This window comes from Spea bombifrons, chromosome 8 (genome assembly GCF_027358695.1).
Source record: "Spea bombifrons isolate aSpeBom1 chromosome 8, aSpeBom1.2.pri, whole genome shotgun sequence".
NCBI lineage: Eukaryota > Metazoa > Chordata > Amphibia > Anura > Pelobatidae > Spea > Spea bombifrons.
The window spans coordinates 27,099,940-27,115,214 of NC_071094.1; the positions used below are offsets into that span (position 1 = coordinate 27,099,940).

The following is a 15,275-nucleotide window of genomic DNA, read 5'->3' on the forward strand; positions in this document are numbered from 1 at the left end:
CAAACCGATTCTACAACAGGAAAGTGCTTCTTTTTCTTCTTGCTTAGTGGGGCTGTCGGCGGCAGTAAACCTTCCCTTAGAAAAATCTTTTATTTTACATGAATATGTTTCCTTATATTACAATACTTTCCCAGCGAGTACGTTTTACACATTTACAGAATATAGGGCCATCTTATAATCAGGCTTTTTCTTTTTTCCTAAATTAATATTCCGATTTTGGGGGTCGTCTTATAATCGAATACGTTCTGTGTAAGACCCATGGCGCTATGAAATACAAGTCAATCACAAACACCGTTAGATTGTAAGCTTGCGAGCCGGGCTCTCTCTACCTAATGTATCAGTCTGTCTTTGTCAATTCTTGTCTTGTCATAAAACCTATATGTATTTTAAGAAGAGCTGTGTAAATCGTTGATACTATATATAAGAAAATAATAATATTATTATGAATAATAATAATACACGGGATGTTGTAAAAATTCTTAAACAAATAAAATGTTGCAATAGCCCGATGACATCACTCACGGAACATTTTAAATGGAATAATAATAATAATGGACCCTCCTCTGCCCTGAGTAGCCACTGTTTCCTCATATCGAGCCCATACTCATTATAAAAATAAATGGGAATCTTGTTCTGTATACAGAATATAGACGTACGGAGCCAATTACACCGAAACATGTTGGCATGTAAACGTCGCTCATTGCATTTTCTGCCTATATAAATTAAGTCAATATGCACAAAGTGCTGATTAGAAACATGCGCGACGGTTCTGTTTCCGGGTTAATAATCCTGCTTCTATAAAATGTAAGAATAGTCACACGTATGTAGCGAGGCATGTGACCAGATCAACGTTTAGGAGGCAAAGCGATTGCCCCCTCCCTTGCCTAATATCATCTTATTCTACGTTGCCATCCTAGTATGTGATAAAAGATAAATATATAAAGCCCTACCCCTGCCATGTTTTTTTGGGGTGGTGGGGTGTATGTTTATCAGGATTTCTCCAACGTTTTTACTTTACTTAAAGGGTGGTAGATACGTGTAACAACCTTCCTGCTTAAGTGGTAAGAGGTTAAAGCAGTGAAGGGATTTAAACATGCACGGGGTAGGCATATGGTTATCCCGAGTATCTGTTACTTCGCTTCTTCATTCTATAATCCGTGTGCATTATTGCAATACTTTTAATGTGTGTCTGATTATCACCCTCGCTGCACTGGGTCAGTGAGACGGTCAGCATACGTTTTCCCCATTATATTCTCTTTTTCTTAGAATAGGTTTTCAGTATATTTTTTTTTCGCGAACGTGTTTTTTTATGAATAACATTTTTATTTATTAATAATTTTATCAATGATTTTTGGTCATGGGCGGAATTACGCACAGCTTGCGACATTGGTTATACGGTAACTGCGCATGAGGCTAGCGGAGATGCTCTCGCCGCATCCATTTGTTTGGCGTATTTTCCTTGACGTTTCACCCGAACTCTCGCTCCCGCCTCCCCACCCTGTAACCGACTCTCCTCAGACTGTTGTTTACTTCTCCTCACAACCAGGCTATAGTTTCCCGCCCACAGATGGGGCAGTCTCAATATAGTTCTGACCAATCAAAGCGCGCCAAACCCTAACTGGGTCCACAATGGCAGCCAATCGGGCTCCTCTGTGCTCCGCCTCCTTACTACTGTCCGTCTTCCAGCAGACAGACGTGGTCCTCCCCTTCAGCCACCAATCAGAGACCTGTTTACATGCCACAGCGTGAGTAAAATGAAGGCGGAGCGGGGCTCGGAGATCACAAGTTCGGCCCATTTTAAGTGACGTTTTCATTTTAACGCGTCACTATTGGTTGGGGAGTTTGTCATTGATTCCGATAGTCCAGGTGACGCAGGCGGGCGGGGTCACGTGTTGTTTTCGCCGTGCCGCTCTCCCTCGCCCGCTGTAGTCTGTCTGCGGTGTGTGTACGCGGCGGGAGGACTCGTTGCCTGTTCGGGAAGAAGGAAATTCCCGTCTACATCATGAACGTCCCATAATATTTACTTCGTTTAACGCAGCAGTGCGCGCTTTAATTCATTCACTGTGTGCGGAAAGCAGCCGGCGCTCGTCACACGCCGCAGTCGAGAGGCCAACAGAGGGGCTCTCCAACCCCCCCCCCCACATGGCGGGTGTCCTAAACGAAGAGGACAAATCCTGTCGAGCTACTGCAGCAATGAGGGTACTACCGCCGCCTCCCGCTCCTGTCCAGCAGTGTGCTGAGGAGAACGGCTATCGGCGGCTGTCCGGACCGGTGCTATCGCAAGTGCAAGAGGAGTGTGTGACCGATTCGTCTGCCGCAGCGCTTACCTCCGCGCCGGGGGAGGACGATGTGAGGAAACGCGGCTACCTGAGGAAGCAGAAACATGGCCACAAGCGGTACTTCGTGTTGAGGAGTCAGAGCCATCTGGGTCCTGCCCGACTGGAGTATTACGACAACGAGAAAAAATTCCGGAGCTCCCAGAGGGCAGGCGGAGGTGCCGGGTGCCCCCCTAAGAGGGTCATTCCGCTTTACCTGTGCTTTACCGTGAGCCGCAGGGCGGACGCCAAGAACAAGCACCTGCTGGCCCTGTACACCAAGGATGAGTACTTCGCTATGGTGGCAGAGAGCGAGCAGGAGCAGGACGCCTGGTACCAAGCCCTCAGCGAGCTCATCAACGAGAATAAGAAGGCCTGCCTGGACACCGAGGAGCTGGAGGAGAACTACGGGGCCCTGAGAGCCGGCACTCTCTTCAAGGAGGTGTGGCAGGTGACCGTGAAGCCCCGGGGTCTGGGGCAGGCCAAGAACCTCTCCGGAGTGTACAGACTGTGCCTGTCCAGCAAGGCAGTGCACCTGGTCAAGCTGAACTCCGACGTGGCCTGCGTCCACCTGCTGCTTATGAACATCAGGAGGTGCGGGCACTCGGAGAACTACTTCTTCATAGAGGTGGGTCGCTCCTCGTCCACGGGGGCCGGAGAGCTGTGGATGCAAGTGGACGACTGTGTGGTGGCCCAGAACATGCATGAAACATTCCTGGATACCATGAAAGCCTTAAAAGCCTACTCGGAGTTCAGGCCCAGAAGCAAGAGTCAGTCATCTGGCACTAACCCTATCTCTTTTATTACAACCAGGAGGTATCTGGGCAACCTGCCTCCCAGCCAGACAGGCCTGCAGAGAAGGTCCAGGACAGAGAGTGTGGTGGGCACCCCCCCAACATCAAAGAACAACGCTTTCCGGTTTAGGACCTCCAGTGAGGGTGAAGGTACAATGACCAGGCCATTCAGGTCAGTAACTGGTAGCTTGATCCATTTAAATACTGCACGGCTAAATCTTGGCAAGCAGGAAGGTACCGGCAGGTATGTCAGGGCACCTTTTAACTCTGGCTACCACTCAAGATCTGCATCCTTACCAGTCTCTCACTTTCCCTCTGCTACAAGTCCGATAAGCGTTTGTTCCAGTAGTGGTCTTGGCTCTGCTTCTGATACCCTTACCAGGCCGTCAAGTTCTTCTGTGTGTGGATCTCCTAGTGATGGGGGGTTTATCTCATCTGATGAGTATGGTTCCAGCCCTGGTGACATAAGGTACTTTCGTGTAAGGAGCAATACACCTGATTCATTGGGCAACACTCCCCCAATTCAAGAGGAAAACACGCTCAGTGACTACATGTCAATGAGTGCCCAAAGCCATCCTGATGCTCAGGATGATTATATGGAAGGAGATAAAAGTTTTAGGAAAAGGACATACTCTTTAACTAAACCAAGCAATGCCATGCTGCAGCAAAAGCCACATACAGCCGCTTGCTTAGATGAAGACTCTGAAGAAATTAACAAGCAGTTTTTATACTCTGAATCACCAAAGTTGAAAGACAACACTCATCCTGAGGATTACAGTAATGGTATTATAGATTCTGTTTGCAACCAAAGCAGGAGTAAAGCCACTGATGATGGTTACATGCCAATGATGCCTTCTCATTCACATGACAACGACTATTTACCAATGGCTCCTAAAAATGTGTCTGCACCAAAACAAATAGTTAATCGGTGTCCTCAGGTGGAATCAAAAGGGTATATGATGATGTTTCCAATTGCTAGTTCACCTGTTGGAAATGTAGGTACAGGAAGTATTACTAAGGGTAACCAGGAAAAGGTTACTAATGGAGGTTACATGGATATGTCATATGGAAACTCTTCATCTGTCAAACAGACTGATGCTAATTTGACAAATGGTTCCAGGGGGTTTAGCTCATATTTTTCTTTACCCAGAAGCTTTAAAAGTTCATCTAAACAAAATAGTGATCACAGTGAGTATGTTCCAATGTCCTCCCCTGGTAAGTTACTTCATGTAGGTATGGACACTTTAAGTGATGGCACTAAGGAGGCAACACCTAACGGTCTATCTAAAGTAAGCATAAAATCTTCCAATATTACAGATCAAGTTAGTGCTGCAAGGCCCAATAAACTTTCGTTAGCCATGAGAGGGAGCAATACCATACCAAGGATGTTTGATCATTCTGCTTCTGGTGAACCCACCAGTCCTGGAGAGTATATAAATATTGACTTTAGTGATAAGGCTAGTAGCACCCCATATTCATTGTCTGCAGAAGGTTCCCCATCTTCTTTGGGCTCAAGCTGTGACCAGAGACAATCCCCCTTATCTGACTACATGAGTGTGGATATTGATGTTCAGTCTCCAAAGGCAACAGCAGAACTGTCTAGCTCTCTAACAGACATTTCATCTTATGCATGCACAATTGTTTCTAGAATTCAGCCTAGTGCTGAGTATGCTAAACTCCCATGCGGCACAGCCTGTGTCAGCACCACAACAAACAGAAATGATGATTACACTACAATGACCTTCAATATGGCAATGACTCCTCCAAGGCCCTTTTCTAATGAGACAGAGAATGGTACAAACATTGACAGTCCTTCATCTATTGTGAACTGTTTGTGCATAGATGAGATGTCACCCTTTCGTAGTAGTTTTCCTCCTCTTCCCAACCCTCCATCTGAATCCATAGCTGGTCCTAAAGTTATCCGCGCCGATTCCCAAGGCCGGCGGCGGCACAGCTCTGAGACTTTTTCTTCTGCAAGCACAGTGACCACTTCCTCATCCTGCTTCACTGAAAGTGGCAAAAGGCACAGTTCTGCTTCGTTCGACAACGTTTGGTTGAAACCAGATGAGTGTTGTGGAGAACAAGAAAGTAAAATGTCCAGGAATTGCTCAACAGGGTTTCAGAATGGCTTAAACTACATCGCCCTGAGCATGCATGATGGCGTCAGTGACTCTACGTCGCCTGCGTGTCACCAGCATCCAAATGGGAGCAGAAACTTGGAGAGCGGGGCTTATGTCAGCATTGACTTCTCAAGGTCTGACTGTTTGAAGTGCCCGGCCCTCAGAAAAGGTTTGTAGTTAATTGTATGATAAGCAGTAAACAGGAAGTGACTGTTTGTTTACACATATGTGTGTGTGTGTATAATGCATGTGTGTATATGGCGTGTGCTTAAATACTGGGTACTGAAAAAAAAAAATCCTTCACATTTTGACAGGCATCTGCCTCGATCTCTTGTGCCTGTTGGCAGTTTGCCTTACAGACTGGGCTAGTAGGATTAAATTAACCGTGTGATACAGCTGGTGCGTGGGCATCTTGTTTACTCGGAATGAAGTTATCTAGCCTTGTTTAACCGGTTGCTGGCAGATGACTGGCTTGTGCTTCGTATCTGGGAGCTGGTATAATGGGCACGATCTGGTACAGGTTGTAGTGCTCCATTATTAAGCGTGTTTGAGCTTTCTATGCCGCAGTCCTGTGGTAGAGCTGGTTTATTAGCTGTATTTCATATTATAATCATATCTTGCAGTTACTATGTAAGAGGAGATGATAGGAATGTATGAGGTGATGATATAATAAGTTTGTGACAGAATGAGGTGGAGTTTGACTGCATGGCATATTCTTCATTCATATATTTCCACCTGGTGACTGAATGATTAGGCTATGTATGTATGTTTGTAAGGTTTTCTGGAATGCAAAATTCTGCAGGTTCCACTTATCTGAGAAATGCTTATTAACCCCTATAGAAACACTGTTTTAAAGTGTGATGTTGCGATATTCTTGCATAATACGTGCAATACTTCGGGCTGTTTGTCTGGGTCTTTACCTTCCTTGTCCCCTTGATGCAGATTGCTGAGATATTCTGACTCACAAGGTCCAGTGGCGTAAGGGTGAAATCTCTGATCTTCTCAGCTTGCCCATAGAGCTCATCACTTGGTAACCGAACGGGGTAAAGTAATGCCCCCTACCCCCCCCACGCACCGAGCAGGATAGTAAAGGAAATGAAGATGCCTTTCTATACTGTACACATCATTTGGGCTATTAGTGTGTGCATTTTAATCCAGAAGCACTATTAGGTTTGTTTGCCGTAAAATGTAGGATTTGGGAAAGTGACAAATCTACAATGAATTTCGAATGGTATGATTTTTTTTTTTTTGATTTTTTTCTTTTTTTCAATTATTTTTTTTTGTTGACATTTCCAGTTTTTACACAATATGATTTCAGGCAGCTGCATCTTTGTATTTTTTCCAAGCTCTGTTCTAGTTCTTAACACAATTTGCTAGACAAGTACCCAGATTTGTGGGAAATAGAATGGCTTAGTCTTAATCCTCCAGCCGGATGCTCTGACTAATGAAAGTCTATGAACTTACGAACTTCATTAGAATTGACATAAAGCGTCAGCTCGGTGTTGTTTAAGCAGGAAAGTCACCCAAAACATCACTTGATATCGCAGCAGCCAATAGGTCTGCATACTGCAGATAAAGGAAGTTTTATTCGCACAAAAAGGGATGACACCAAGTTTCTGTCGATGGCGACCTACTTTACTGTATGCAGCGTATTCTGCTTAAGAAGCATTACCCCTTTAAGTTCAGATTGACAAATAACCGAGCAGACGGGTAACTCAAACGGTGGAACGCTCTGCAGTGTCATCGGTCCTCTCTACCGCTTGGTGGCATTTTAGGTTGGGATCCTCTGTGTGGGTCTGAGTCGTGCCACAAATGCAGGGGTTATGTGATGAATATTTATTGTATTCATATTGCTGGGCAGACTAATGCACGCGGCAGCCCTGTGAGCTGAACAGGGGACTTGTAGTATTACTGGATGATCACCTATGTGCAGGGAGTGTATTTTTTTTGAAACCCATCTTGTGGACATGCGAGGTTATGATGGGTAGAGATGTGCAGTCGCCATTATTAAAGGTAACTTTATTCTTGAGAATAAATGCGGATTGCCTTCCTTTACCTGATATATATATTGCGCGGTAGGGTAGATTTCTCTAAACCAGGTCTCTGTGAATAGCTTATAGGAATCCGTAAGTAAAAATGTAAGCAGCGCTCAGGTTTGTCACTGAAATGTAACTATAGCAATGCCCTAGCACTCCAGAGGTTAAAGGGTAGAACATGGACAAACATGTTGTGTAACGCACTATAGTAATATGGAATTGTTTACGAATGCACAGATTCTGCCTTTAAATATATGCTGCGTTGTAAGCAGTTTATATCCCTCTTATTATAATAGAATAGAATATTATAAGCTGTTTAATGCACGTTCTTAGAAGCAGTCTTGTGTCCTAGAGGCTGCAGCCCTGTTGCTGCAGCTGCCCTCATCCTCCATGTTCAAGCATTGCTTGCCAATTACTTGAAGCAGCCGCTTGGTATCAGGAAAGCAGTCCCATTGAGCGCTTACCGAGATGCGTCTGACTGGCAGTAATGCGATCGTATACAAGGAGATGCGTTCAGCTGAATGGCAGCTAGCGGGGGGCAAATGCATATTGGGAGATTCCATGCATCTGCAAATGCAACAACGTCACAATGTAAAGGGCCGCGCCGCTATCTCATGCGTTAACGTGCGACGTTGTGGCTGGCGTGTCCCTTTTAACGGAATACATGTTACCGCGCCCTTCAGCAAATACTCCTTGGCTTTCTCATGGTGTTGGGGGGGCCCGGGGCCGGGCATTGTTATAACTCTTCTGATTTAAACAAATCTTTAGTTCAAAAAGCATATTGAAACTTAAATGAGTAATGTGTATAAGCAAAAGGCTGAGTTAACTGTTTAGAAGCCATAGATCAATAATGAAATGGCTCAGTATCAGGTGCCAGCTTTCAGTTTGGAGATATGGGGGTCTGGTTGTTCGCTGTAACGTGTTGTGATTGTGAGGAGCTAGCTGTTGCTTTATACCCTTTTCAGCAGGGCCTTTCAGCATATCATGGGTTAATACGCATGACAAAATGTTTCCTGCTTAGTAATTTATCACTGTGTGCACATTTTGAGCAGGCGGCTGATCACACGACCTGTTGCACTACATCTAGTAACAGGTTTCCCGGACCAGACCTCGGGATATCACTGAATTACATCTTTTACCTTTTTTATTTACTAATAAACATTTAAAAGCAAAGAAGGTCTTTATCTACTGAAACCGTTCAGTATTTTGGGGTCTTTTTTATTCATTAAAATAGTGACTTGTCAGTTACCATAGTTGGTAAATACATTAAGAATGTAAAAAAAATAAAAATAATGGGCGTTGTGCGAGAGTAAAGAAGAATAAAACATGGCACAATTGAGCTTAAGACATTGGTGCTTGTGCGTTTGGAAACATGAATGTGTATTTGTGTGTGTGTGTGTGTGTGTGTGTGTGTATATTAGGGCTGGAACAACTAATCGATAAAATCGATAATAATCGATAATGAAATTCGTTGGCAACGAATTTCATTATCGATTAGTTGAATCGATTATTATCGATTATAAAATGAGGGTTTTTTCAGAGCAAACGCTCTGAAAAATCCCCCTCATTATATAATCCGTTTAGTCTGACTCACCGTCTCACAGCAGCAGCTCCTACTTACTCCCCCTCCCTGTAATCACTGTGACAACTGGCCCCGCCCCTTCCTTCTCCAGGCCAGAACCACATGGCTGTGACACTCATCTAACTGTAAGTATGTGTATATATGTATGTAATATATAAATATATTTGGGCTACTGAAAGTTAGGGGAGGTGGGGGTTAATTTAGGGGCAGTTATGGTTAGTGGGGTGTTTAGGGTTAATTTAGGGGCAGTTATGTTAATAGGGTGTTTAGGGTTAATTTAGGAGCAGCTGTGGTTAATGGGGTGTTTGGGGTTAATTTGAGGCAGTTGTGGTTAATGGTGTGTTTAGGGTTAATTTAGGGGATGCTGTGGTTGATGGGGTCTTTAGGGTTAATTTAGGGGATGCTGTGGTTAAGGGGGTGTTAAGGGTTAATTTATGGGGCAGTTATGGTTAATGGGGAGTTTAGGGTTAATTTAGGGGAATCTAAATCCTGGGGGCAGTTAAGTGACATATCTGGGGGTATAAGGCATATACAGTATATAAGGCATATGTGGGGAGGGCAGTGTGGCATGTCTGGGGAGGACGGAGTGGTGTATCAGGGTGTATAAGGCATATCTGGGGGTAGAGTGGCATATCTGGGGGTAGAGAAGTGGCATGTCTGGGAGGCAGGGTGGCATGTCTGGGAGGCAGGGTGGCATGTCTGGGAGGCAGGGTGGCATGTCTGGGGAGGATGGAGTGGGGTATCAGGGGATATAAGGCGTATCAGGCACAGTGGCAGATGTGGGAGGCAGCGTGGAGTGGCAGATGTGGGAGGCAGCGTGGAGTGGCAGATGTGGGAGGCAGCATGACGTGGCATGTCTGGGGAGGATGGAGTGGTGTTTCAGGGGGTATAAGGCGTATCAGGCACAGTGGCAGATGTGGGAGGCAGCGTGGAGTGGCAGATGTGGGAGGCAGCGTGGTGTGGTATATGTGGGAGGCAGCGTGGAGTGGCAGATGTGGGAGGCAGCGTGGAGTGGCAGATGTGGGAGGCAGCGTGGAGTGGCAGATGTGGGAGGCAGCGTGGAGTGCTGTGGTAGGCAGCGTGGCATATGTGGGGGGGCAGCATGGCATGTCTGGGAGGCAGCGTAGCAAGCCTGGGCTCAAATGTGCATATATTGGGGGGCTGGTTGGGAAATAAAGACAAGAAATTTATTATCAAAGTTTTTTTATTCTGCTGTTTGTATTTAACATCATTTGTTTAGTAAATTATTTTAAATAAATGAAAAATTTACATTCATTTTTTTTATCCGATTAATCGATTAATCGAAAAAATAATCGGCCAACTAATCGATTATTAAAATAATCGTTAGTTGCAGCCCTAGTGTATATACATGTGTGCGTGCTATGTGTGTATGTGTACTTGTGTGCGTGCGCATGGCTACGTGTTTGTCTCTCCAACTAGATTTCTCACCTTGTACTCCTCTATTGCCTAAAATCCATTAAAACCCATGAATGATAAAACCACTTCATTCTGCTTTATAAGCCACACTTCGTACAATTCATTGTTCCGAATTAATTGACTTTTATTTATGTTTTATTTTCCACAGACTAAGAATGTTGCCATGGAAACCAATAGAGAAGAATGTGTCACCCCCAGCCTTTTCTGCTGGAAAACCCAAATAAGGTGACTGGGAAAGACAGAACGCAGCGACATAAAGCTCCAAGTCGTGTTGAATTTCAAACGGATTCGTCCCCTGCCCCCCCCCACACATTATAAATGAACTGCCGTTTAAAGCTTATTTAATGTGTTTGCAAAGGAATCCTATTTTTCTTTTCGCGATATACATATTTTTACGAAAAAGGATGAATTTCTCAAGGCACGTCTTAAAAGTTTTTTTTGCGTATGAAAGATTGTTTTCGCAACGCGGCTCCGACATGTAAAATGGGGTAGAAAACGCTTCCATGTCGCACTTTTGATGCCGTTTTACTGCACAGGTCTGTTTTATGAGCCTTTCAGAGAGGTGCCGCCCAGCGGAAGAAGACGACGGAGACTTTAAGGAAAGTGACTGCTTTGTGGTTGATCTATATATAAGTTCTAATTTTCTGGTACAAAAAGAATATTAAATATGTAAAGTTAACAAAATATTTTGCTTTTTTTTTTTTTTAAGTCTGTATTTTAATTGATCTATAATATGGAAAGATGCCTCATATGATGAACAAAGATTCATTTTCTATGGTACATGACTTTTTGTTATTGAGATGTTTATTTGAACCTTACCCTTCCAGAGTATTGCACATCTCTCTACGATTAAGAGTGAATTTGATAGATTAGAGGTACTTTATTAAATCTATTCTGCGTGAATGGCCACAAAAAAAGGTTATGTAGTATTCTTAACCCCTCACTTAGGGCTTACTTAAGCCCCCCCCCCCCATTTGGTAACCGAATAGCTAAAATCAAAGCTTCCTCTGCAGCTTACAATTATAACCGTGTAGTTAACAAGGCCCCATTGATGTGCTGCCAGCGCTTTCACGTTAAGACTTCTGCACCTAAAAGAAGTATGTTGCTGCATGAAGTTGGGGACTAGTAAACTCTCTTAATTGGTAATGGGTTTTACTTTTTAACCATACAGTGCGTTGCGGCATTATTTGCTTTTTGTGCTCGTGTTCCCATGCTAAAGCTTTGATATTGTCGCTTTGATATGGGGTATGCCGGAGCACCGAGCTGCCCGGTTCATCTATCTTTACCTCTTTGTGGCCAGTGTATGAAAAGTTGTAACAGTTTAAAGTTGCCTTTGCACCACTAAACTAAAGCAGCACTTTTTATTTTTCCTCTAATTAATGAAATGCTTTCTGGTGGCGGGTTGAGGCTGAACCCAATCCGGCCTCGTTTCTCTAGTAGGGCAGCGACTGTTTCCGCTGTGATGAGGCAGGAAAGGCCCATTGATGTGAATTTAATTCTGGTTATGAATTTATTGCCGCAATACACTAAGTCATTTCTGACGCCCCAAATCGTGATTTGGTGTAGAATGCATTTTTTATTTTATATATCTATATATATTTACACGGCCTTTCGAAACATCAAGTGAGATTAGCAACACACAAAACCTTTAGGTTTCCAAACAAACCGCTCTCTAATACCAAAAACCCCTTCTACAAAGTATTAAGATATATATCCATTTAAATGTCATTTGCGTTTTGTGTCGCAAGAGATTTTGGATGAATTTCCTTAACGCTATCATAGATCCCGACCTTTTTAGGCCTAGGTGACGTCGCGGCTGCCGGTTCAGATCTTTAATATAGATAACCTCAACCTTAGTTCTATGGAAGTTAAAACAGGTACGGCATAAAATATGCAATCTTAGTTTACAAACAAAACTAATTTATTCAGTATTGTGCTGGAACATAATTTGGGAGTGTGTAAAGCATATCGTAGATATTATCTTCCAGCTGCCAGTTTTTGCTGCTGTATAGTTTAAATTTACCAATGATGGAAGCAGGATGGTTTGTCAATTTGTAATTTAATTTCATATTGGAAAGGTATTTTGTCTGTACAAATGAATAAAACATGGTTGGTACTGTTCTCTTGTGTCCTGATTATTCTTTTCCTCTTGTGCACCTCTAGCGTTTAGTTTTTTTTTTTTGTGTAAATGTTCGTACTAATGGACCATCTTATGGATCTTTGCTAACAAATGTATGTAACTCACTGGGTATTGATGAGAAATTCCCTTTGGGGTTATAGCCATACCTGGGAACTCTCTGGGTTTGCAGGGAGATTGCCGGGAGAGCACCGCTTCTCCTGGTCAAGACCCGAATCCTCCAGGTCGTGGGAGCGTGGTCTTGACACTCCCTAATCCCCGCCCATTTTCCCTTTAAATGGGGGTGTTTCCCGCTGACATAGGTGGGAATAATATATTAGAAGTTTAATAGGAATCTGTCGGCCGTCACTTTCACTTCTACTTCTGCAGCAGACCACCTCTGCTTGAGTGACCGATATAAACGGTTAATTTATGAATGAACTTCTGCGTGATAAACAGATGCCTGAGATTCAGAATTCAGTGTTTTAATTTTTTAGTTTTTAAGTACATTCGTAAACCGAAACCCTTCTGATCATTACGGTGTTCTATTTTATGTGAATTCACTTCTTTATTTATGGAAATGAAAGCATTTTTGTTCCACCGCCCTCACCCGATTGTAATGTATACTTTGAACAAACAGCGGTGCCCCCTTCTGGGAGAAGTTTTTTTTTTCTCTCCACATTTTGAGTTTTATAGCATATATTTTGTCATTAGCAGACTGACCATTGCTGTGGTAGTCCAGATAGGCTATATCTACTCTACCTCCATGGCCTATTAATTACTTTTACGAGATCTCCCTGTAGTAAACTTGTGCTATTTCTGATCTTTCAACATATTTAGATCCAGACAGAGGCGTATCTAAGGTAGGCGCCATTTGAAAGGGGGAGCCTATGCGGAGGCCTTTACCTCAGTCGCAGTGCCGGCATTTCATGCTGAGCGCCGGAATATGACGTCATATTTCGGTGCTCAGCAGTGAAGCAGCGGGCACCTAAGCAGAGCAGGATGACAGAAGTCTCCTGCTCCCGTCGCTCGACCTAAAGGTGAGAGAACTACAAAGGGGGAGGGGGGTTAGAAAGTGATAAGGAATGGGGAAGGGGTAGAAAGTGATAAGGGAAGGAGAGGGTGTAGATAGTGAGAAAGGGGGGCAGGGTAGAAAGTGATAAGGGAGGGGGGTAGATAGTGAGGAAGAGGGTAGTAAGAATATTGAAATAAGTAAAGAGTGTGGATCACTGAGTGAATCAGGGAGAGCATGAGTAAATATGTGGATTTATTGTCTGAATGAGGGAGAGTATGTGTTAATGTGTGGATGAATTGAATGAGGGAGGGAATGAGTTAATATGTGGATGTGTTGTCTGAATGAGGGAGAGCATGAGTTAATGTGTGGATGAATTGTCTGAATGAAAGTGTAAATTAGTGAGTGACTAAAAGTGTTTGTGTATCATAGATGTATAATTGTGGAAGGGCAAAGATGGCACTAGCAGGTGGTTTGAGCCTTGGGGACCAAGATGGCACAGGCAGGGTGTATATGGAACAAAGCTGGCACAGGCCGGACTGTTTGGGGACAAAGTTGACTTGTGCTGGGTTATTTGGGGACAAAGATGGCAAATCTTATGTGTGTAATCTGGTTGCTGGCCAGGTTCTATGTGGGCAGTAGGGATGCCAGGGCTGGCTTTGGGGTGTGCAACCTGTGAGCTATGCCTGTAGGGTGTTTTTAAATATACCTTTAATGCCATGTTTTTATGTGAATTCCAATTGATCTATACCTGCAAAGCTGGGTTTTTGTGTTATTCTGTAGATCCATATCTGCTATGCTATGTTTCCATACATTATTTATGTATACCTACAACTACAGGGGTTTTATGTCATATTCAGTTGATTAATTCCTACAATGCTGTTTACATGTATTTATTTGATATATACCTGCAATGCTACGTTTCATATATTATTATTGTATACCTGCAAATACAGGATTTGTATGTCTGATTCTGTTTATTTGATATATACCTTCAGTGCTGAGATCACAAGTGAATTTCAATTGGCCTACACATGCAAAGCTAGGTTTGGGTGTTAATGTGTTGATCTATACCTGCTATCGGCAGCAGGGTCTAATAAATGGGTTTTAGATATTTGGACAGGGGTGCAATTTCAGTGCTTGCCATAGGCGCTATTTTCAGTTTTGCCCACTACTGATGCAAGACTTCCAGGCTGCTCTTTTTTGGGAAGTAATAATACAACTGCCAACTTTTTCTTAACTACTCGTGCCAATAGTGACTGGTTAAATAAGTCTAATGATTTTGCCAGAGATCTTTTTTGGTGGATTTGTCTGTTTTTACTTTGGAGAATTTAGGCGGAACTTCTTTCTCTGTAAACGCACCTGTTTCTTCGCTAACTGCGGCCCCTTCTCTTCATCTTCCTCTGTAAAAATGGAAAACAAGTACTCATCGAGATTTTTATCCATCTTTATATAACTCCCTTCATGTGTCTTTAGTTAGTTTTCCTAGCTTATGTTTTCCTCTTTCACTTACCGTATTTTCCGGTGTATAAGACGACTTTTTAACCCATGAAAAGCTTCTCAAAAGTCGGGGGTCGTCTTATACGCCGGGTGCTGAAACTTACCGAGCTGGACTGGAGAATCGCGATTCCCCACGAAGCCCCTAAAACTACCGTGTTTCCCCGAAAGTAAGACAGTGTCTTACTTTCTTTTTATCCTTAAAAGCCCCACTATGTCTTACTTTCGGGGTATGTCTTATATTGGGAAAAAATTGTCGAATTTTTTGTTTTAACCATAACACACATATACCAATCCACACACATATACACCAATCCACACACACATATACACCAATCCACACACACATATACACCAATCCACACA

At 43.4% G+C, this 15,275-nt stretch overlaps 1 protein-coding gene across 2 annotated transcripts; it reads left to right on the forward strand.

Moving 5' to 3' along the window:
• The first annotated feature begins 1,489 nt into the window (after nt 1-1,489).
• IRS4 (insulin receptor substrate 4) lies at nt 1,490-10,968 on the forward strand. Of its 2 annotated transcripts, XR_008355245.1 has the most exons (3): nt 1,490-5,398; nt 10,433-10,509; nt 10,736-10,968. XR_008355245.1 is itself a non-coding variant. In XM_053473573.1 (2 exons), the coding sequence occupies exons 1-2, from the start codon at nt 2,143-2,145 to the stop codon at nt 10,435-10,437; spliced, it is 3,261 nt and encodes a 1,086-aa protein (XP_053329548.1). In that variant the 5' UTR covers nt 1,491-2,142; the 3' UTR covers nt 10,438-10,968. The 2 variants fall into 2 exon arrangements, 1 of the variants encoding a protein (XP_053329548.1); XM_053473573.1 differs by having other exon boundaries at nt 1,491-5,398; nt 10,433-10,968.
• The last annotated feature ends 4,307 nt before the right edge of the window (nt 10,969-15,275 follow it).